The sequence below is a fragment of the Rhinoraja longicauda genome, chromosome 35 (assembly GCF_053455715.1).
Source record: "Rhinoraja longicauda isolate Sanriku21f chromosome 35, sRhiLon1.1, whole genome shotgun sequence".
NCBI lineage: Eukaryota > Metazoa > Chordata > Chondrichthyes > Rajiformes > Arhynchobatidae > Rhinoraja > Rhinoraja longicauda.
Window position 1 is genome coordinate 18,569,035 of NC_135987.1, and position 25,380 is coordinate 18,594,414.

At 39.6% G+C, this 25,380-nt stretch overlaps 1 protein-coding gene across 9 annotated transcripts in view; it reads right to left on the reverse strand.

The window, feature by feature from the left end:
- The window catches only part of LOC144610090 (disks large homolog 5-like), a 120,056-nt gene that overhangs the window by 58,230 nt on the left and 36,446 nt on the right, over window positions 1-25,380 (reverse strand). For all 9 annotated transcript variants that reach the window (XM_078428626.1, XM_078428625.1, XM_078428627.1 and 6 more), the window contains exons 4-7: window positions 23,436-23,610; window positions 21,228-21,371; window positions 11,290-11,473; window positions 1,411-1,682 (exon numbers count right to left, since the gene is read on the reverse strand). In XM_078428626.1, coding sequence (XP_078284752.1) covers window positions 1,411-1,682; window positions 11,290-11,473; window positions 21,228-21,371; window positions 23,436-23,610 — 775 coding nt within the window. The remainder of the gene's footprint in view (window positions 1-1,410; window positions 1,683-11,289; window positions 11,474-21,227; window positions 21,372-23,435; window positions 23,611-25,380) is intronic.

The following is a 25,380-nucleotide window of genomic DNA, read 5'->3' on the forward strand; positions in this document are numbered from 1 at the left end:
GCCTGTGGAGGAGGTCAGTCAGGTAGGATGGGGCCAGGTTATGGAGGGCTTTGTAGGTCATGAGGAGGATTTTGTACTGGATTCTCTGGGGGATGGGGAGCCAGTGGAGTTTGTAAAGGACGGGGGTGATATGGTCACGGATCGGGGAGTGGGTGAGTAGACGGACGGGCAGCGGAGTTTTGAATGTATTGAAGTACTTCTTTACAATTACTCTGCAAAAGCCAACATGACAGTATTGTTACTATGTGAAGAAATTTAATGTTGGACAGTTTTAGAGTAACTTAGGCTTATCTGGAAATTTCTCTCCCTCACTAAATGTCTAACGCTTAATATACCTGCATAGAAAAGGCAGCAGCAGGCGACATTGGATCACATCAGTCCCACTTTAGCACTTGACACACATTAAATGTCAAGTGTTAATTTTGGATACAAATCTATAGTGTTGTATCTTGCAGTTACATAGTTTAATTTCCACTTTTGGAGATTTGTATTATGTTGCCAAATCAAAGGGATGTTGTCTGAGGCATAAGACTTCTGGCAGATTTATTAGAAATGCCAGGCTGTTTCTAAATTTAATAGAATAAGAGATAAAGTGGAAGATATATTAGAAGCTTAAAAGGCTATCGTTTAATAAGTAGCATAAAACATTATAGAGATGCCTCTTGGCTTAGACACGATGGGCAAAATGACTTGTTTTGTGTTAAGTTCAACATTAATACTAAATAAATTATTTAGCCAAGAACTGCACATCATTTTTACAATGGCCGGGTGTTACCTGAAAAAGATGATATTTGGAACCAACCTCCTTCCAATCTTTGATATCGTTCTCCCTTTCTACACATTCCTTTACTTAACATATTTGGGGAGGGTATACAGGAGTTTCACCAGGATGTTGTCTGGATGAAAGGGCTAACGTCAGGAGAGTGATAGGATGGGTTTATCTTTCCTGGAGTAAAGGAGGCCGAGGAGACCCGACCTGACGGAAGTATACAAGATTCTGAGGGGCCTAGATAGGGGAGATAAGAATATTTTTCCCATGGTGTGGTGTTTAAAAGAAGAGGGCATAGGTTTCAGGTGCAAAGGAGTGTCAAAGAGGACCTGAGCAGTAAGATTTTCCACATAAAGATTGGCTGATATCTGGAATGCATTACCAAAGGGTTAGATAACATTTAAGAGGAATTAATACCCAAGACAAAAAATATATGAACTTAATGCGGGCAAACGGGATTAGTATTAAGAGGTACAATGGTCAGCATGGCTGGGGTGTGATGGGCCCATTTCTGTGCTACATTACTCTATGAAAGTGACTCAAAGAAAAAGGGTTCTGTACGACTCTGACTTCTCAACAATCCAATTTGATTCAATCCCAGATTCGTATTCTACCCCATGTATGTCAGGGTAGTCCTTCACCTTTTCAATGTAGATAAATATTGTTGCTGGACAGATGATTTCTCCACAACAGCAGCATCTGTTTGCTTCATGAGCATCTCATTCTGTTTCTGAAAACGCCGATTATCCTCGTCTACCCGCTCCAAGCGGCTGAGGTCAGTGTTGTGGTTGGCAACCTTCTCATTGTACCGCTTTCTCAGTGCATCATAATCTTTCTTTAAGCCTTCTAATTTATCCATGGCAGTATCATATAGTTTATTTAGAATCTCAGATGAGCCATTTTCCCTCATAACCTGCAAAACAAAACAAAAAATAATAATTTACTAATAAGTTTTGGTGCTGCTACTGACTAGTAAAGACTCATACAAGATCTGAGTTGATAGTTTAGTACTGGGCTAAAACAGATTGGGCTGCAGAACCAAAATCAATTTGTATATAAACCAGATCCATCTCCAAAACCGTTTGGAAAAGCAGCAGTTTTCACAATTGGCATTAGATGGTGCTACACATCTACAAATCAGTGGAGCTGCCAACTTTCAATGATTGGAAACCAGTAAACATCAGAAGCACCAAACATCAGAAAGGAAATGCAACTGAAGCACCTAAATGACAACTTTATTGAGTCAAACAGCATTTCATTAAACAACAGTTTTAATCATGTGTAGTTCTTGTGTTGGTTCAAATAGAGACTTTTAAAGACGTAACTGTACAGTTTGGGTGCCCTAATCACTGGGGAATCCTCAAAACTATACTACTTTAACCACCAAAGCTTAAAAGCTTTTAACATGGAATAGTACAGCATAAGAACTGACTCTTGGCGTTAATTATATATTTTCCCCTTTCATTCGGCCTCCCAAAGTGCAACACCTCACACTTGCTCGGATTAAACTCTATCCACCTGCCCATTTCTGTAGTGTATCTACATCCTGCTGTATACTTTGACAGCCTTTCTCACTGTCCACGATCCCAGTAATTTTGGTACTATTTGCAAAAATTACTAACCAACCCATTTGGCATATATATTCCACTGAAGCTTGGCCAGGCTCATTTCAGAACACAGGGCCCCTTTTTCCCCCCCATCATTTTCCACTATCTGAATTGATCTGTATAGATGCATGACTATGAGGAATGCTTATGCACGTTGGGCTTTTTTTTAGTCATGTCATGAATGAAAGGAAATAAATGAGTCACAATAAGATAAATCACAACAGTTGCAATTCTGGTAATAATGTTGCTTTGCAATTAATATATACCAGATATTGTTTGACATTAGATATAATCATCCTGTTCAGTTCAACGCTACAGTTAGAGCTACTGGATAATGAGTCGGAATTCTTTATTTTTCTGGAAATACATTGTTCACTCCATACGTTACTCAAAATATCTGTCCCCAAAATACGAGAATCACTTGCAAGAACTGCAACAATCCAAAGACAATTGGTGAGCTCCATTTCAGTTTAACATCAGCTAGGTAGGCTATGTGATGTATTCCACTGACCTTCTGTTCAGGCTACAACATTGGAGTGACCAAGTTATAACATTCAAACCGATTGATGAAAAGTGCTTTGAAACATCTCTTGTGATTCAATTTCGGATCATCATAAATGTACGTTGGTTGATTTGCCTTTCTTAAAACTACATTTACTTGAATCTTACAATTCACCAGCCATCATACTGTTTGGTAAAATCCATTTACCAAATAAAATCAATTTACACTCTGTCTCAAATGAGTTAGAATGATTAAGAAAAACAGCAGATAAACCATGCATCCTACTGCAATTGCAAAGCAGGAAATTCTATACACACGATTTCAGTCTCAGAGTTGAAAATAAAAATGTTTGGACTGTAAACACCAAATCTAGCTTTAGAGCATCGCATTATGCCACAGCTTACAAATTAGCTTGGAAATGCTTCTTTACATTAAAATAGTTAATAAATTACAACAGTTGAAAACACTTTAAATTTGTTTAAAATATGTTTTAACTATAATTGCAATAAAGAAAGGTTCCATTGCCAAAATAAAATAATATAATAAGGAAACAACAAACATTTCTTGAGGGGAAATGTATTTGTAATCATCATTTATACTTCCCTGTCTTAAAGTCATGCAAAAGGAAGTTCAACAACTGTTTCACACCCAAGAAACAAAACCTTTGCATGGTGGGGTAAGTAGCTCTCACAGGCTTGGAAACAACTTTAACAAAAAAAACAGGATCTGGCAGCTTAAAAACAGGAGACTCGTTTGTCCCTTTCAATGCCAACACGATTAACCTCAAATTAGATTGAAAAATATGAGCACTCAAAAAAAAGCAGAAGCAGTCTAATAAAACTTTTGGCTTAAAAATCAGAAAATGTTGGAAATACTTAGCATAGCATGCAACAATTGTGAAGGCAACAATCAAACGTGATCAGGACATACAGGGGATGTGAAATAGACCATAGACAATAGACAATAGGTGCAGGAGTAGGCCATTCAGCCCTTCGAGCCAGCACCGCCATTCAATGCGATCATGGCTGATCACTCTCAATCAGTACCCCGTTCCTGCCTTCTCCCCAAACTTCTCAAATATATTACAAGCGAGGTAGGCAGGGAAAGAGTAGGTTCCTTCAGGGACCAAAAGGCAAATCTAATGAGGAGCAAAGGGATATGTGCAGCGTCCTGAATGAATAGTTTGTATCAGTATTCACCGGAGAGAATGGAGTTAATGGAGGAGAACGATAATTGTCTGGAAATGTGCCTGTCAGGAAAGAGGAAATGTTAGAGATATTGATGCATGTAAAGGTAGAAAATCCTCAAGGACATGATGAAATCTTTCTTAAGGTGTAATGGGAAGCAAGGAAATAGATTGCAAGTGCATGGAGATTTTTGCATCAAAGTGAGCCATGGGTGAGGTATTGGAAGACTAGAGGAGAGCTAACATTGTTTCCATATTCAAGAAGAGCGGTAGGAAACTGCAGATCAGTGAGTCTTATGCCAGTAGAAGGGAAACTGCGGGAAACATTCATATGAATAGGATTTATGATCAAATGGAAAGGCAGGGGCCGCAAAGGTGAAGTCAACATGGTTTGGTACATGTGAAATCTTGCCTAACAAATCTGAATGAAGTTATTTTATGGGATGTCACTAAGAAAACTCATGAAGGCAAAGCGGCAGACATGGTACAGCTGACATGGCAAGCCAAGGCAAGGCGTCAGGCCTTGGTACAGGCCTTTTGACCCACAATGTCTGTGCTGAACATGATGCCATAACTATCACATGATGCCAGCACATAATCCAAATTCCTCCATTCCCCGCATATCCACATGTATATCCAAAAGTTTCTTAAATGCCACAATCGTATCTGCCTTCAACACCACCCTCGGCAGCATATTCCACGCACTCACCTCTCTCTCTTTGTACAAAAACATCCCCTGCACATCTCCTTTTATTTGCCCCTCACCTTAAAGCTATGCCCTCTAGTATTAGATCTATCCATCCTGGGAACAATGTTAAGGTGGGATGTTTTGATAGGAAGCCTTCCAGTACAGAATAATGAATGGTTATTTTCAACAAGAAATAAATGTAAGTCGTGAAGGTATCACATGCTGCTGCAGGAATTTAACAGCTTGTTATTTGAAGTGCAATGTAATGAGTTAACAAACATAAGCCAAAAAAATAAAATTTTGCAAAATTAAATCATTCTAAGAAGAATAGTGAGAAGGGCACATATAATAAAACCATTCAATAAAAATGCTATGCCTGGTTTCAGAGAAGCAAGCAACATTATCAAATAATCCACAAAAACTAATCAATGACAGTACATTACCTGTGGTGCAAAATAAGTTCATACTTGTAAAAGGCAAGTTAAATTCCAAGCATTACACAAAGTTGTCACAATTTAAAAACCTGATTTATGTACAAAACATCCAAGTTGTCTTTTGACTTCAGAAACTTTCCAAATGTGAAAAAACGACCTCGAGAAGCACAGATCTTTGCTTGTGCATTCACAGTGACCTTTGACTTGCATGACTGTTAAGTGGTTTACTCTGTGCAAACTTTCATTTTGATTCCTAAAGTTTAGTTTTAACTTGGCATTCAGGGGTTGTTTTTCTACAGTCAAATAACATCAGCTCCACTCACATTTGTGCTTATTTGAATGCACAGGGGTTGGTTTTACACACTAAGTTCTTTTCTTACATCAAATGAAGCATGGACTTAACATTTCCAAGAACCTTTGCTTCACTGCTTCAGTTCTTTCTTTGTAAACCATGAACTTTTCTATAAAATCTCCCCCTTGGAGATGTGTCAGCTAAATGTTTATATATAGTTCCAAAATGTTCACTTCATTCAATTTGCAACAGCTTTCTGTTTCTAATCTGAACTTAAAAAGCATTCATCAAACAAGCAGCATTGTCCTGTGTGAATGGATGCTGTGAACCAGAATAAACAGGCTTTATTCAATCATTCCTTTGCCCTTTAAGTATCTCAGGCCTAAAGGAAGAAGTCATCTATTACAACGCCTCAGAAAAACAAACAAAGCTGACGCATCACATTAGGAATAAAAACGTCAATATTCACTAGTATTTAACCTTAACAACAGCAGTTTTACCCGTTACTTAATATTTTCACTTTAGTCGCAAATATGGACGGAAAATAGGCTTTAATCACCCAACCATTCTCAAAGATCAGCACGCAAACAAATATATAACGCAGAAGGAACATATAACCATTGTTTTTGCATCTACCTTAGCCAGCTAAATTAAGGACCCAAAGAAAGTCCTTATCATCAGGTAAGCTTACTTACAAAAGATTATGATACCATTCTGAAAATAAAAGTTTATTCATAATTTGCAAAGTGAAAGAAAGCCTGAGTGTCCCACTTGTACCCTGCTAGTTTATAGTAAAAAGAACCCTATACCCAGAAGAATTTAATTTAATGGCTCTTGATGTCCATTGAGGACAGTCAAGATTGCTCAGAAGAAACAAAGTTCACACTAGGCATGGAGGAAATCCTGATTTGAAACAGCATGAAATACAAGGTACATTAATCAAAACCCTGACATAATTGGGCTGAAGTATATTTTGCAGGTATATTTTAACCCAAAGTGTCTTTCTCAAGAAAAATCAACACAAGAACACACAAAAACCAGGAGCTGGAGTAGGCCACCTGGTCCCTTGAGCCCACTCCACTATTCAATAAGATCATGGCAGATCCACATCAGGCCTCAACTCTGTCCATTTTCCAGATCCCCATAGCAATCAAACCCCCAATCCTTGAAAAACATATCAACTCCATTTTAAATGCTTCTATACTGTGGCATGGTGGAGCAGTGAAAGAGTCATTCCAAATACCTCTCCATTTTGAGCAGTCATGGACCTGACATTGCCAGGAGTCGGGGGGTGATTCAATACATTTTCCCCCAAAGATGATTTGAGAACTCCCTGAACCCTCTCCTGTCAACATGATGACCTCTTACCATATACTGAGCTTGCAACTGAGCATCCATTTCACGTGGCTGGTGCTGGTTATGAGAAAAATTATGGTTGGCCCAACAGACAACTGAAAATAATTAGGGCCTCAGTGCTGGGAAGGATGACCTGGCAGAGGATGTTGTGCACGTTGAGTTTGTGGTCTTCGTTTTCTGTTCTTCTGGACATAGGTTTTCTGCTGACCTTGACCTCAACGTGCCTTTAGAGCACCTTTCCTTTGTAGTAAGGCGAGGCTTCCAACCCTTAGATGTCTTGTGCTTACAGCTAATTAGTCTCTGGATATCCTGGTCATCCTTATCAAATCTGTGCTGAAGAATCTTGGTATCATATATTAACAGGTCAGCCTGGAGAGTTGAAGAATGACTGCAAGGATTGCAGCAGGTGCTGCCAAGAGGTCTTGCACTCGTCTCTGTTGAAACAGGATATTGGCATTAAGAAAGAAGATGGTCTCCAGAAATGTTGGCCTTCGTTGCGCTCTCGAGCCAATCATACTCGAAGATTGTGTATTTTTTCAACATGGGCTGAGGTCTCGCAGCAGATCAGTCCATCTGCCTGTTGGAGACTGTATTTTTTCAAGATTGAAATCCTCATTAGCCTCACACATAGTTTCTGGGGTCGAAGTGTGAACTCTAATGACTAGGATACTCGTACTAGGATAGTGAGCTGAAGAGTCGTGAGGTGTGCATTAATGCCACTAGAGTAGTCATTGAAATGCCAGACTAACTCTTTCTTGTTGGCAAAGAAAGGGTTAGTGTAAATAATTCTCTTTTCACCACTCCAGGACATGGCTTCTCCACTACCTTTATTGGCACTGGAAAACTACTGCCAGCTTGCTATGCACTTGTCCTTCAGGGAGTAGCACAGAATTCAGCAACAAAGATAATACAAAAGATTAAAGTAAACGTGCACAGTTTATTGTGCAAAAACACTTAGGATTGTAATAAATTGTCAATTTAGAAAGAAAAAGTCTAAAATTAACTTTTAATGGATGATTATAATTTGGCAGATCAGAGCATACAAAAGAACGATTTATAATTAATGCATTGCTCATTGAGCCTAGATCTTCCCTGAAACTTTTATAGAAAGCAAATCTCTTCTTTCTCCCATTATTCAGCCTGACAAAAAAAGATGTATTCAATTATTTAACTCCCTTCACAAAGAACACGATTATACTAAGTCCTAAAGTGACTCAACTTGGCAGTGCCAGGCAGACAAAGACACCACTGAATTTCAAATTGATCAGGTTACACAATTATAAAAGTAAAGCCTTTTTCATGGTGCAGGATAGGTAGCTCGTGGCATTTAGCTCTTGAAAAGTGCCCTTGGTTTGAAGATTTAGGAAAACAACAAGCAATCATGTTATAATATGCATGGGCACCCTATGAACTGGAGTAGAGTTTCTCATAATCTGAATGTGAATACAGGGGTTCTTCCATTATCAGTGTATGACAAAATTAGCAAAAGTATAAATATTACATTTCTCACTGATACTGAAAGGAGGCACCTTAACTTGTCACTTTATAAAATTTCCTTCATAGTCATGCAATGGGACGTTTCCCTGCAATAAAGGCCAAAAGTGGCCAAGATGGGTGTCTTAAGTTGCTACAAACGTAAAGCAAGGGAACATCTTGTCAAAGCCAGTGGAAGGAACAGCAACTAAAATGTTTGTTAAGCTGCTGTTAAGTAAGACATGTTGATTTCAAAGTATCATTTAAAGGAATACCTATCATGTAAGGTTTGTTGTCACTGGAACTATGGAGATAACTTTTGAAACACACTGGGAGAATTTTATGAAAATTTATCAAAAATTCAAATGCTCAATGTCAAAGATCTTCACAGAGTAATGCTCTGCAACAGTCTTATAGAAACCACCAAGAGAAAGGGAGTAGGAAAGAACTGCAGATGTTGATTTAAATCGAAGGTAGACACAAAATGCTGGAGTAACTCAGCGGGACAGGCAGCATCTCTGGAGAGAATGAATGGGTGACGTTTTGGGTCGAGTCCCTTCTTCAGACTGATGTCAGGGGAGTGGGCGGGACAAAGATTCCCACTCCTCTGACATCAGTCTGAAGAAGGGTCTCGACCCGAAACGTCACCCATTCCTTCTCTCCAGAGATGCTGCCTGTCCCGCTGAGTTACTCCAGCATTTGTGTCTACCTTCAAGAGAAAGGGAGTTTTGGTTATTGGCATCGTTTTGAAGTTTTCTACTTGTTAGGTAAGCAACAAGAGGAGAATGAGGCCCAATGATTTATTCTTACATTTTACTTTAGCTCAAATGTATTTTACTGCTGCACGAAAAATGGACAAGAATGCGAGGTGGCTGCCACCTGATACTGGTTTACAAAAAAAGACAATGTGCTGGAGTAACTCAGCAGCTCAGGCAGCATCACAACAATCTTCTGGTTTGGTGCTAAAGATTATCAAGATCATGTTGGTCAAATAGAGCCTGAAGAATAACAACATTAGACTTCCTTATATATCAACAAGACCAGACAAATAGTTGATTTCCCATCTGAACAAATGTATCAAGACTGCTGCTTTTCTGAAATACCATCCTGGAGTGTATGTCATTGCCATTTATTGACTGGTTCTCGAGTACATTTCTCATCGGAAAGTAGCTGAATTGGTGGAGATTATCAATTGCAAAGCCGCAGGTAAGCAAACGTCATCATCACTAATGTCAGATCCTTGCCTTGATCCAAATATAATAAACACACTCCAAGGACACTGAACACGGAATGCGCTGTTTTTATTCCTCCATTCCTTTACATCCCAGCAACATGTGTCCTCTGACCTTTCTGACTCATAGTATCATGTGATACATTTAAATGCAACATCAGTTACCAGGACATCCGTCCCTTATTAAACAAACAGGATTTCCGCATCATCATATTGTAAACTGAACATTCCAACACTATTTAGGATATGGCATTCGTTGGATTGATAACGCATCATTTTCACTTCAATACATCTCATAGTCCTCGTATCGCCTGGGTGGTCTCTGGTTTGGTCTGGCCTTTGCATCTGTTTGCGTTGGTACTGGATTCTGATCTGTCATGTCCTGTTCCATCAGTTCATCATCTCGGTTTTGGTTTTGCATAGTCCCCTCCTCAGACTCGTGCATTCTTGGATCATCAATTTGGTAGTCTTCGGTCTGATCCCCCACAGTCTCAACTTCAGTTTGCAGTATCCCTGGACTATCACAATGGTGACACTTTTTCACATACGATGTGTTTCTATCACATTTGACTCCTTCTGGCGACTGGACCGTCACCTTATTTCGTTGTCTGGTCACCACTGTGTTTGGTTGTGGAAAGAAGGGCATGTCCATTTTGCTTGGACTGCTCCCACCTCAATCCAGCTTTGGATCTAATACGAGATGCATCGGCATTGAAGCATCGACCTGCTAGAGAATCAATGTTATTCACGTACAACAAGGAGGAACCAATATCATTGAGGTTCACTGAAAATCTAAGAATACTGCTCAATCCTATTTGTTTGTGCTCAAATAATGTGGGTACTTACAAACAGGAAATAATGAGTCGAGGCATCAGTTACTGAAAGACATTCTTGTTTTAAATGTACGGAAGATACAGATAGGAAATCATATCCAGAAAAATTCTGGATAAACCATATTATGTCATGCACTTGGGACAATTCAGCAGGCAATCCCTGTGGACAATTGAATTGCCAGGCTAAATTTACACTCTAGTAGATACTGGATGAAAGCTGTAATGGAAATAGTGCATATCTTAATGCTTTTAAAAATTAAAGATCATTAGACAAGAAAGCTGCAAAGCTTAAACATTGATTTTATTTATTTAATTTAAATAGTCCTTTGGTCCTCAGTTATCCTTCTTAGGCAACTGAACCATCCTCTCACCAACTAGAGAACAGTCCAGATCTCTCCATCTACCCCATTGAACACCTTCAAACTATCTTTAATCGGACTTAACCAGACTTTATCTTGCACTTAATGTTATACCCTTTATCCTGTATCTGTACAGTGTGGATGGCTTGATTATAATCCAGTGCAGTCTTTTCGCTGACTGGATAGCATGCAACAAAAAAACCTTTCACTGCACTTCAGTACACATGACAATAATAAAATAAACCATTCCCTGGTCCCTTCTATTTCATTATTCATTTTCCAGCCAATGCTTTGGCTATCTGGGACAGAGTAAAAACACAAAATTAACTGTATATCCTGAACCAAAATAACAATAATCCTTTTGACTCTTCCTTAGTTCTGCTGCATCCCCTCCTCATGCAACTATGCCCACTATTCTGGTTTACTGTCACCGCATGCCAGAGTGGGGGAATTCTGAAACACAAGTCGCTAAGATAACGCAGGAAATCTCCAGCATACAACTGTGAAAAAAATCAGCTGCTTGGTAATGAAAAGCTGATGGCATGTACTCCACACTCACTTGTTGCTGCTGACAGCGCAGGTCAGTGATCTCTTTCAGATCGTCCTCATGGAGTCTCTTCAGTTCCTCACAGGTCTGCTGTGCATGATTGTGTTCCCGCAACAACTGGGAGTTCTCCCTCTTGATGACCTCCATATCTTCCTTGAGTTGCGACTGATCCATTCGCAGGCGACTGTGTAACGTGCTGAGGGAATTAAAAAAAGGTTTTGCGTGTTAGGAATCGATAACCGAGCCGTCGGATCACCACATTGAATAATGGTTAACAAATTTAGAATATTACTGTAAATAATTTACAATTAATTAAAAGCACTGCCTCCATTTTGCAAGTTAAACGTGTTCTTGTTTATTTCAGATGTATTCAAGTCAAGTCAAGTCAATTTTATTTGTATAGCACATTTAAAAACAACCCACGTTGACCAAAGTGCTGTACATTTGATTAGGTTCCAATAGAAAAAAAAATGAAAACATACAGTAGCACGCAAACAGTTCACAGCGCCTCCTCAATGAGCCTCAAACGCTAGGGAGTAGAAATATGTTTTGAGCCTGGACTTAAAGGAGTCGATGGAGGGGGCAGTTCTGATCGGGAGAGGGGTGCTGTTCCACAGTCTAGGAGCTGCAACCGCAAAAGCGCGGTCACCCCTGAGTTTAAGCCTAGACCGTGGGATAGTGAATAGCCCCAAGTCGGCCGATCTGAGGGACCTGGAGTTAGAGAGGGGGGTTAGAAGATTTTTGATGTAGGGGGGGGAGTGTCCATTTAGGGCTTTATACGTGAATAGGAGGAGCTTGAAGTTGATTCTGTACCGTACAGGGAGCCAGTGGAGAGAGGCCAGAATCGGGGTGATGTGGTCCCTTTTACGGGTACCCGTCAGGAGTCTCGCTGCGGCGTTTTGGACCAGTTGCAGGCGGGACAGGGAAGATTGGCTGATCCCAGTGTATAGGGAGTTGCAGTAGTCTAGGCGGGAGGAAATGAAAGCGTGAATGATTTTTTCTGTGTCGTCGAATTTGAGGAAAGGTTTGATTTTAGCTATGGTTCGAAGTTGGAAGAAGCTGGCTTTTACCACAGCGTTGACTTGCTTATCAAATTTTAATGCAGAGTCAAATATCATGCCGAGGTTTTTGACATGCGGTTTGACTAGGCAGGATAGGCTTCCAAGACTGCCTGTTATCAATTTGATGGAGTCGGGGGGGCCGAATAGGATGACCTCAGACTTGCTCTCATTTAATTGGAGGAAGTTCTGTGCCATCCAACATTTTATGTCCTCAAGGCAGTGTGAGAGGCTGTTTAAATTTGACTGGTTGTTGGGTTTCAGGGGGAGGTAAAGCTGAGTGTCATCGGCATAGCAGTGGAAAGAAATGCCGTGCCTTTGAATGATTTGGCCAAGGGGGAGCATGTATAGAGAAAAGAGAATGGGGCCTAGGATTGAGCCTTGTGGAACTCCGCAGGAGAGGCTAGCTGGAGCAGAGGAATAACTGCCTATGTTGATGGCGAAACTCCTATCTTTGAGGTACGAAGCGAACCAGCTCAGGGCAGTGCCATCAATGCCAACCGCGTACCGGAGACGGTCAATAAGGATGGTGTGGTCCACTGTATCGAATGCTGCGCTGAGGTCGAGAAGGAGCAGGATTGCACAGTCGCCGGTGTCGATGGCGAGAAGCAGGTCGTTGTGTACCTTCAACAAGGCAGACTCTGTGCTGTGGTGGGCTCTGAAACCTGACTGGAAACTTTCCAGGATGGTGTTTTGGTGCAGGTAGGGCACTAATTGGTTAAGGATTGCCTTTTCAAGGACTTTTGACAGGAATGGCAGTTTGGAAATGGGTCTGTAGTTGCTAGGCAAGGTGGGGTCTAGGTTAGGTTTTTTCAGTAGGGGCTGGACCACTGCGTGCTTGAAACTGGTTGGAACAGTGCCAGTGGCCAGAGAACTGTTGATAATAGAGAGGATGCTGGGACCAGCTATTGTATTGACCTCTGATCTCTTCCTGCCTCAACAGAGGTGAATCATATGTATACAAAACTTTGCCAGAGACTGATAAGAACAAAATACAAGATAATAGACTTTATATTTCAACATATGTATTTCAACAGTTGAGCAAGTTGCATTTTTCCAAATATTACATTTCAGCATTATTAATGATTGTAAAGATTTGCTCCTTAGCCAACCAACAAACTAACAATCTCACAGAAACAAGACAAGTTACAAGGCACGAGAATAACTCAGTGGGTCAGGCAGCATCTCTGAAGAATGCTGACATTTCGGGTCTGAAGAAGGGTCTCGACCCGAAATGTCATCATTCCTCTCTCCAGAGATGCTGCCTGTCCCGCTGAGTTACTCCAGCATTTTGTGTCCCCCTTCCCCAGACTGATTGTTTGAGGGGAGGAGGGAAGAAAGCTGGAAGAGGAGGGGCAAGACAAAGTATGACAAGTAATAGGTGGACGGATGCAAGTGAGGGAGTTGTTGATCGGCAGATGGTTAGACAAAGATCAGAGATGAAAAGACAAAAGGTGAGACAAAATGATTGAAGTTTTACAAATTCTGAAGCAAGAGGACAAAATGTAGCTGGAAGGGAGGGGAGGAATAGGTGTGAGGCCTGGTGGTGCGCGGGGGGAGTGGGGAGAGAAGACAGACTGCTGGAGTGGTGGGATGGCGGGGCTGTTTTTAGTTACCCAAAATTGGTGAATTTAATGTTCATGTCACGTTAAATTTATCTTCTGTTCATTTGATAAACAGACCCACTAACTGAATATCAATTTTAGTTAACCAAAAATGCAAAATCCTTAAGGACAAGTTGCAAATTATAGAAACATAGAAACATAGAAAATAGGTGCAGGAGTAGGCCATTCGGCCCTTCGAGCCTGCACCGCCATTCAATATGATCATGGCTGATCATCCAGCTCAGTAGTCTGTACCTGCCTTCTCTCCATACCCCCTGATCCCTTTAGCAAAAAGGGCCACATCTAACTCCCTCTTAAATATAGCCAATGAACTGGCCTCAACTACCTTCTGTGGCAGAGAATTCCACAGACTCACCACTCTCTGTGTGAAGAAATGTTTTCTCATCTCGGTCCTAAAAGACTTCCCCCTTATCCTTAAGCTGTGACCCCTGGTTCTGGACTCCCTCAACATCGGGAACAATCTTCCCGCATCTAGCCTCTCCAACCCCTTAAGAATTTTATATGTTTCTATAAGATCCCCCCTCAGTCTTCTAAATTCCAGCGAGTACAAGCCCAGTCTATCCAGTCTTTCCTTATATGCAAGTCCCGCCATCCCAGGGATTAATCTGGTGAACCTTCTCTGTACTCCCTCTAAGGCAAGAACGTCTTTCCTCAGGTTAGGAGACCAAAACTGCACACAATACTCCAGGTGCGGTCTCACCAAGGCCCTGTACAACTGCAGCAGAACCTCCCTGCTCCTAAACTCAAATCCTCTTGCTATGAATGCCAACATACCATTTCTCAATTTGTTTATATTTCCAATGAAGCAGGTACTGAGATATTAGAAAATCTCCACCTGTTTGATTCTTAAAATGTCCACAACAGACACAAGATTGGAGACACAAGGTGGCTTTACTGTGCAGCCTAGAACAACTCCAGTCCTGAATTACATGGTTCACTCTTATTACTTTCTAAAATGCTGCCGGGTGTATTTATTTAATATATGCACTGTACACATGCAAATTGGCTCTGAAACCCACTCCTGTCCCCAAATCGCACAAGGTCTGTAAGCTAAGCATTAATGTCAGCTCTCTTGACCTTGTTTACTGAAAACAAGTATAGGTAACTAACTGTGCATATATATTTACACCCAAACGTCACTGACATCAGTCTTCTATAAACTGTGAAATGAGAGCTTGTCATCTAACTCTCCAATGTCAGGTGACCAGATACTATTAATGGCAAGAAATCCTTTACTTGGATCATAGATCATAGTGGGCGGCATAGTGGCGCAGCGGTAGAGTTGCTGCCTTACAGCGCTTGCAGAGTCGGAGAGCCTGGTTCGATCCCGACTACGGGTGCTGTCTGTACGGAGTTTGTACGTTCTCCCCGTGACCCCGTGGGTTTTCTCTGAGATCTTCGGTCTCCTCCCACACTCCATAGACATACAGGTTTGTAGGTTGATTGGCGTGGGTTTGTATACTTTGAATAAGTGTAAATTGTCACTAGTGTGTGTAGGCTTGTGTTAATGTACGGGGATCGCTGGTCGGTGCGGATTCAGTGGGCCAAAAGGCCTGTTTCCGTGCTATATCTCTAAACTAAATAAACTAAACAAATAGACTGAACTACGAGTATTTAGTTCAATTCTGTTATGTTCAACAAAATCTCTTGGCGAACTTAAGCTCTATAGGATTGTAATTGACTTTGAATATATGATTAAAAAGACAATATTCGCTAGTTAGACATGGGGAAAAGGATTAATTGGTTAGTTCTTTCAAAGATCCCACTCGGGCACAATGACCTTAATAACATGCGATAACTGTACAGTACCTGTGCTTTCAAAGGGTTAAGGAAATTACATCATTCGTTATTGTGTGCTGAATAATTTGTAATGTAATAGATAACTACAGGGAATTGAAAAGTTAATTACAGGACGCCACTTCATGGATTACTGAAAGAAAGGCAGACTGAAAGAAATATAGATTTCTTTTTATTCTGCAACTTACACTGGGAAATGAGACCAGATTCATCCTACCAAAGAGCAATTTGAATTATGCTCAACATAAAGCACTACATTTATTCAGCTTCTGTATGTCAGATTGATTAACAATTATTTTTGTGGCACAATTTGTCAAAGTACCTAATGCTGAAATGGGTCAGGATCAAGGTGATCTAATGTTCTGGCACTGAGAATGTGCAAATTAACATGCTAACAGAGTGTTGCAAAGTTACAATAGCATAATAATTAAAGCAAATAATGGACAACTGGGACATGTTGCAAAGGTCTGAAATAGATTTTGATGATATATATAAACCAAGAAACAAAGACATGCTTACATTTATATTCCTACGTACACTCTGCATTTTAATTATTTAACTAAGTAGGTAACATTTTCTCCAAGTTCATTTTGTTTAATAAATTGACAACATCCTATCTGTGCTGTCAATTCTGGATCAACATTCTGCAGTTCTACCATATGGATGTGGACATTTAAATAGCCACCATGAGGTGGCTTCAAGACTATCCCAATTTTAAAGACAATGAGACCCAGCATGTGAATGCTAAAGACAAGGCTGGAGTATTTGCAACCACATTCATTCCAATGCACAAACTGATGACCACACATGCTTTAGTCAAATATCTTCAACATCAGCAAAACTAGTCCTCAGACAATCCAGTTCACTCCAAGTGACATCCAGAGAGAGTTGAGAGCATGGATACAGCAAAGACTTTCGGACCAGCCAGCATTCCAGCTACGATACTGAAGACCTGTGCTCCAAAACTAGCTTCTCACCCATGCTTTTCCAGTATAGTTATAGCACTTGCATCCAGCTGAGACTGGAAAATTGCCAATTATGTCTTGATCACAAAAGCAGGACAAATCTAATTCAGCGAAGTAATGTCCAACCATCAACAACAATAAATATTGGCTTTGTCGGCAACATACAGAGCCTGAAGAGTTGAAATTAAAACACTCTCCCAGCTCAAATAAGAGATTTTTTTTTCCGAGTAAGATATAGCCACGAGCCATAGATACAGCACTATGACCAGGCAGCATCCCAGTCACAATACTGAAGACCTGTGCTCAGTATTGAGTTTTCAAACTCAATTGGATGCCAGTCTTGTAACTGCACTGGAATACCATGGCTCGAGGTGCAGCTAATTCTGGATTACAGGTCTTCAGTAAAAGATTAAATGTAGCTTGTGCTGTTTAAGTTAACGTGAAGGCCCAGAACCTATTCATGAACTTATATCACAGATAACTGATTTTGTCAATTTCGATCCACTGAGGAGATTCCCACTGTCTCAGTATATAGATTTGTCATTAGTACATTTAATATTCTTCGGGCAGCACATCATTATCTGTATTCTTAATTGCCCTTATCTTAGCATTTACAAATATAATAATTCAGACTTTGCTTCAGGAATTACGGTCAGATCACAGCCTGCACCCGACAGTCCCTGTCCAAATTAACTCCATAAGGTGGCATCGATCATCAAGGACATTTCCTGGGGGAAAACATTCTGACTGTCTACCCTATCTATGCCTCTCATAATTTTGTACACTTCTATCAAGTCTCCCCTCAGCCTTGCCTTGTTTTTTTTTTAGTATGGCTGTATGGCAATTTGAATTTCACTGTACTTTAACTGGTACACGTGACAATCAACTGACCTTTGAACCTCAAACGTTCCAGATAAAGCATAATTCCCAAAAGGATAAGGAAAGAAAAATCATCTAGATCTCAGTGTGTAGGAAGGAACTGCAGGTGCTGCTTTAACCCGAAGATAGACACAAAATGCTGAAGTAACTTAGCAGGACAGGCAGCATCTCTGAAGAGAAGGAATGGGTGACATTTTTGCGTCGAGACCTATCTTCAATCTGAAGAAGGGTCTCGACCCAAAATGCCACCCATTCTTTCTATCCAGAGATGCTGCCTGTCCCGCTGAGTTACTCCAGCATTTTGTGTCTAATAAAGATCTCAGTATGCATTCAGGCTGAATAGAAGAGCTAAAAAGAGGGCAGTGAACGGCATAGAATAGAATAAATATTTACAGGAGAAAAATATATGAAGGAGAAGCAAAGATTCTCTCAATGTTATAAATGCTGTATTATCGCCTCATAGTTAACCATCCAGAAATCAAATATCATGACTGGTTGTAAAAATAAATTTGATAAATGTGTTAGCTGGTACAACAAAATGTTAGCTTGAAAGTCAGTGTATGCTGTTAATTGGTATCTCCCCAGTCTGGTACTCATATTTCATATTGTACAGTTGACTCTTAACACTCTCTGAACAAGTAGGGATTGGCTGCAAACTTGGATTGCCCACATCAATATTCTATAAATGAGCTCCAATAAAATACTCTATTTAAGATTTCTAAAATACAATTCTTTCAGTTGCCCATCATCGAAAACTCTTGGATTGATTTCTGCCACAATAACATTACATCTTATTTTTATAAATATACCCACTCATTTTACAGTGGGTATTTCTGCCTTCAAGCATTAAAAGGAGCCAAGATCCAATATAGCAAATTGCCATCCAAAAACAAATTGGGTAATATTAGAATCTAAACACAGGGGTCCATCTTAAGGGGACAATACCCTTCTTTGTGGTTTTTCCTCTCTAATGATTGTTTCATACTCCTTAGCATGCTATAAACAGGGATTTTCCATTGAAATAGGTCTCATTTTCCAAAGAGCCTTTATGCCATGTTTTACAGCAATGAGCAATGAGCCATGCCAAGATTTATTTCATACTCTGCACTCAATACAATCTTTCATGGATAGTCTTATTTTTGATGAAATGCAGTGTTTTTCCAGAGATTTTGCAATAATTCACAGACCATTCCAAAATCTGCTAATTTAATGAATAAATCTGGTTTTTTAAATCTTAATATTCAAATCTTTTATCAGCACGTAAATGCATTTCATAAATTCAATAAATAACTAAAGGCCTTCAAAGTAGATTATATAATTAACTACTGCTTCCAAAATGTAAAATGATTGCAAACACTGGATGAACCAAATATTTTTCTCACATAGTGGGAAATATATTGATTTATTAATGATTTTTAAAATTTTATTTATATTACTTACACCTGGTCCTTCTTTTTATCTCCAGAACCCTTTCCAGCATCCCCATTTGATCCATCTGTCCTTTGGACTGCTGATGAAAAAAATGCAGATGCTGGAAATCTTTTGCAAAAGACTGGAAATACTCAGCAGTCCAACTTTATCTTAGGGAAGGAAAATAGGGTTGACATTTCAGGTCAAAGTTATTCTGACAAAGAATCTTCAACTCAAAACATTAACTCTATCTTCTCCCGCAGACGCTGCTTGACCTGGGATGTGTTTCCAGTGTGTTTTGCTTTCATTAACTCTGCCATGTTTCTCACTTACACCTGTCCCTTTAAGAAATTGAGATTCAAGTTGCATCCATCCTTTTAAATAAGAATACCAAGTTTTCTTAAATGAAATATCAAGTGACTGAGGTAAAGCAATTATGGCAAAGATCAAATGTGGATCTTGTCAAAGAGAGGAACTCGGCTCAAGAAGCATATACTCCACCAATGAGATTGCCTTCAATGCACTCAGTCAATTTATTTTCTAATTCAGAGGAAGCAAGGACATTCAAATCCCTCCTTAATCATGATTCTGCTGGATTTCCAGCAGGTACTGTTCTACATTTCATAGGCCCAGCACTATATTGATCAGTTTATTTTTTCCTCTCCCTTCCAATCTTACTCTTTTCCCTTTAGATACACTTTCTCTGGATAGACAAACTTATCCAATAAATAAATAAACCAAACCTATGACAAACAAACTTTTACCATCTTCTCAGAGGGCACCAACAGCATGTGTCATTACAATCCATTTGGTCTTCATTTTAACACAGACATTTCCTTTATTCTCTCCAACCCTCTCCCTTCTCTACAACTTAAACCACTTTTCTTTTTATAGTTCTGATAAAATCATCAACCAGAAATGTTTACTGTATCTCTCTGTAGATGCTGCCTGATCTGCACATAAATATATCTACTAGGATGTTTTTATTCCAGTGAAAAGCTTACAGTCAAAGATTACTCTTTACTATTTGGTTGCATTTCCCCATCCAGTGTGGGTGAACTCCTTAAAGATGCCGCATTGATTTCAATTTATTTCCAAATATAATATTTCAGAGTATGTGTTAAATCCCAAATGGCATGATTAATACATTTTAGAAGGATGAGAGGGGATCTTATCGAAACGTATAAGATTATTAAGGGGTTGGACATGTTAGAGGCAGGAAACATGTTCCCAATGTTGGGGGAGTCCAGAACCAGGGGCCACAGTTTAAGAATAAGGGGTAGGCCATTTAGAACAGAGATGAGGAAAAACTTTTTTAGTCAGAGAGTTGTGAATCTGTGGAATTCTCTGCCTCAGAGGGCAGTGGAGGCCAATTCTCTGAATACATTCAAGAGAGAGCTAGATAGAGCTCTTAAGGATAGCGGAGTCAGGGGGTATGGGGAGAAGGCAGGAAAGGGGTACTGATTGAGAATGTTCAGCCATGATCACAATGAATGGCGGTGCTGGCTCGAAGGGCTGAATGGCCTACTCCTGCACCTATTGTCTATTGTCTATTGTTTTGTCTGACCATGACATCGAACATTTACATTCAGATGTTCAAAATGGTTTCTCATGGCAACAGGACTGGCAGATGACGATTATAACAAAGTCATAAACATCACTTTCCAACCAATATGCAGCTGCACTGCAAAAGCAGATCAACGAACAGCAATTACGTATTTGTGCACATTCGCCTAAAATATATTGCATGGTATTTTGCAGTCAGTGGCTAGAGTAAAAGCTGGAGTAACTCAGCAGGTCAGGCAACATCTCTGGAGAAAAGGAATAGGTGACGTTTCGGGTCGAGACCCTTCCTCATAGGAAGGAATCCCCTCAAACACACTTTAACCCAAAAATTCAGATTTCCTGTCAATGGCATCATTTGTAGTTTTTCTCAAGCACAGTTAAAGAAACCAATGAAAATTTCAAGCAATCTCAGGCATTAGTAAGCTGTCAATGATAGACAAAGTTACTGCCCGAACCCACTGGCTAAAAATCTAATTTTACATAATTCCTTCAAGCAAATATTTGTAGGTGTAATGGTCTTCAAAATATTATTTGTGTTGAAGCTTATGACATTCTAGTTTCTACCTCAATCTCATTTATGCTCCAATTTATTGTCAGTGTGAATTCAGTGAGCCTGCTTCGGTATTTCGGTAGAGCCTGACTCTACTTACTGATAAAAATCTGCTTCCTTTACTGCCTCCTCACATTTCTTCAGTGTTTTTGTGTGCTGGTTCTGCAGAGACTGCAGATCTGACATGGCTTTCATGCACTGCATCTTCAGTCTCTCATAGTCATGGCTGGGCTTAGGGCTGGGTCTGAAGAGACAAGAAAAAATCCAATAGCAAAGTTAATACTCAATACAAGAGCAAGAACATTAAAAGTATGAACAGAACATACAATAATTGAGCCTGCCTCTCCTATTTGATTGTGGCTGCATTGTACCTCAACTCCATTCCCCTGCCTTTGCACAATATTCTTGGATATATCCAAGAAAAATCAGATTTTAAATGCTTTAAATGACGCTGACATTCAGCATCTTCTAGGGTAACACTAAGATTCTTTTTAAACTTTGGATGTGAAAATATACTTCCTGATTTACTCAAATTTCAAAATTATGCCCTATGTGCTCAATCCTCGCACCTGAGGAAATAGTTTCTCTTTGGTCTGTCAAATTATTTTAGCATTGCCAAAAGTACAAAAGAGGAAACTGACTGAACTGTTATGCTTGACTGAACTCAGTCTGAAGAAGGGTCTCGACCCGAAACTTCACCCATTCCTTCTCTCCTGAGATGCTGCCTGACCTGCTGAGTTACTCCAGCATTTTGTGAATAAATACCTTCGAACTGTTAACCTTTTTTTTTTAAAGTAATTTTAAGCTTATAGCTAAACTGGCCCAGCAAAACACATTACATCAAAGTCAAAAGATACAGAATTTATTAGACCGAGATACTATTGATAAAAACAGTGCCCATTAAATTATATAGATCCTAACATATAAAATCTCAATTCAAAATTAGGAATCTAAAGGTGACATTAGGCAAACAGCGAAAAAATCCTGCAGTTTAGTACTGGATTTTCAATCCTTTCAACATGTGGGTTCTGACTACTTTCCGGCATAAATTAATTCTAAGTATTACAAGCAATATGCATAAGTAATATTACATAGTTCTCCACAATTTCATTAATGCAATTGTCCATGACAAATTCACAAATATTCTCCTGGATAGTTCTACATATTTATTGCATGACCCATTAGGCAGTAGTAACTTAACATTTACAAAAATTGAACAAAACCTTTCAACAACAATATCTAGTTTTAAATCACTGCTATTGTGGCTATATTAGCCTCAGAATTTTGTGAAAATACTACGTTATAACAAGTGAATGTACTTTGTGTGTTGATTTACTTAAATATCTACTATCATTTCGTGCAAAACACAGCTGACACTCTTTCAAAGATATTTGGAATTCTGACAAGCATTGTGCAAATCACATAACTCAGTGCAGCTTCAGGTTCTTGTCCAGCAATGATGATTTCTGGAACAGATAGATGTCCAGCGCAAGACATGCTGGATCCACTTTTATCCTAATTATCACTGGGGTCTGCTAGTTCCTTTGAAGCACAGTCACCATCATAAGTCAGAAAGGTGTGGTGTCTGATGAGAGATAAACAACCAGAAAAAAATACTGCTGGAGGCACATGTGAGGCAGCATCTGTCGAAAGAGCAGTAGACGTTCTGATGAAAAATGAGACTCACGCTGTTAACTCTCTCCATTGATGAATAATTCTAGCAAAGTCTTAGGTTTATGGGTTAATAAATGACCAAATTGGCTGAGTCAGAATACAAAATGCTTCTCAAGTGATTAACCTGTTTCCTGAATCTTTCGTCCCTACGGAGACTGAACAATGTTATTTATCACCTGATCACATCAAAGCACACAAAAATGGCCAATGCTGAGGAAAACATTGACAAAATGAATTAGGAGTGGTGACAAAATATTTTATTAGAAGTTTGAAGTATGGGAGAGAACTATGAAACAGCAGACAAGTGCAATGAGGGTGGTTCAGAGCTAGGGCAAAGGGCATAGTCTCCAGGTAAAAGACAAAAGGAATCAAGATGGACAGAGGGCCAAAAGTAGACAAATGCAAAATTGTCAGAAAATTGTCTTGTCATTCATTTTTACATTAAAAGGACCAAACAAATGTTTTTATTTATTGTTGTGACAATGACAGACTTGGAGAAAATTATAGAGTCAGGAACTGAAGCGGTCAGAGTGTTTTTAACACATATTTCACAGTTACATGTTTTACAATTGCACCGTAAAAGATTAAGAGCAGTTTTATCAAAAACACTGAACAGCGAGTCTATGATCCGTACCTGCAATCGTCAAATGTCGAGCCTGGGGAAGAAAGTGCCAGCTGTTTGCGTAACTCATCCCGTTCACGGGTGACCTGCCGAAGTTGGTAAACTATGGCTTCTAACTTCTCACTCATCTGTCTGGTATCCATAAGAGTTGGTGGGGGAGAAGCGGCCTTCCCAGACGTACCCGTACCTGGTCGGAAAAACAAAAAGCAAACATTTTATTATTGTGAGAAATAATTTTTTTAATAAATCCAAATGAAGTGAAATATTTTAGGAGAGATGTTAACTTGACTCTTGAGGGAATTGGACAAAATCAACCACAAGAAACATAGAAAATAGGTTCAAGAGTAGGCCATTCGGCTCTTTGGGCCAGCACGCCATTCAAAAAGATCATGGCTGATCATCCAAAATCAGTACCCACTTCCTGCTTTTTCCCCATGTTACTTGATTCCATTAGCCCTAAGAGCTGAATCTAACTCTCTCTTGAAAACATCCAGTGAATTGGCCTTCTGTGGCAGAGAATTCCACAAAGACTTATTTACTTCTTACAACACTTGGTCACCATTCAACTCATCATGTCCACGTTGGCAGAGCATTCCTTGAGCCTCATCTCCCCTCTTCTTATTTCACTATAGCGCTTCAACTTATTGTCTCTCACATGCTTAATAACTCCCTTTGATTCTTTTGCCACTTACCTGCACCAAGAACCGTTTACAATTACAGTTGATAACTAGTACATCAGCGTGCTTTTGGGATACAGAGATAAATCATAGGGCTTACTGGAAACCCATGCAGCCACAGTAAGAACATACTAACTCCGCACAGCCAATACCCAAAGTCAGAGATGAACAGGGTCTCCAGCGCTGATTGCTGTATCATCATGCTGCCCATCCAACATCCTGCGCAGGTTCACCACACTTCAATTTTAACCTGCTCATCTGATTCATTGAGAAACCAAAAACAGCACACTTTAAATATACCATACAAAAGTATCCAGCAAGCTTTCCAACCAAGATCAAGGTTGAAAGCCAATTATCTCAATTTTATTATGATGGAATGATTCTTTGTACCCACCAATTTAAGCCTAATTTCCTGATGCTCCACTACCAACTCCCGACATACCTTTAAAGCCCTCCAAAACTTTGAATATTTCTACACACCTGACAGTGAAGTGCAGGTTCATAACACTGTCCATTTTAGACAAGAAAACTATTTAGCATAGGAACAAGGCCCCCGACGTTGAAAATTCCAGGTCTCAGACAATCTTTTTCCTGCCCCAGTTTAAAATTGGACCTTTACCCTTCTCAAATGCTCTAGTATTCATACTACCTAAATGTAGCAAAGGTAACGACTGGTGGGATTTAAAAAAAAATCTAATTCAATTGCGTACTTCCCAATATATTAGGATGTAAAATCATGCACTAGTGAGCTAATTGACAAAAATGTGGGAAGCGCAAATGAGTGCAGCTAATAAAGCTGCTGTATCGCAGATCCATTAATCCAGGTTCAATCTTGACCTCTGGTGCTGTCTACTTGAAGCTTTGGCAGTCTCCTTGGAAATATATGGGTTTGCTATTTCTTCCCACAAGGCAAAGATGTACGGGTTAATTAGTAAATTCGCCACATTAAGGTAGGATGGAAATTATGGCAGAATAGGTTACAGGGAAAATTAGTGAAGGAATAGAATAGCTCTGTGAGCTGGCAAAACTCAGTGGGCCAAATGCCTGTTTCTATGTGGTAAGGAAATATGGAATATGTGGAATAAATAGATGTACAATTGTTGCTCATCAAGATTATTAAGTCGTCTATCAGGTGTAACTTTAATTCTTGAATATTGATGAGAAAAATAAATTATCTAAACCAAGTAAAAGAAAAGCATAGAGAGACAAAAAAAATAGCTGGAGTAACTCAGCTCCTCAGGCAGCATCTCTGGAGAAAAGGAATAGGTGACGTTTCGGGT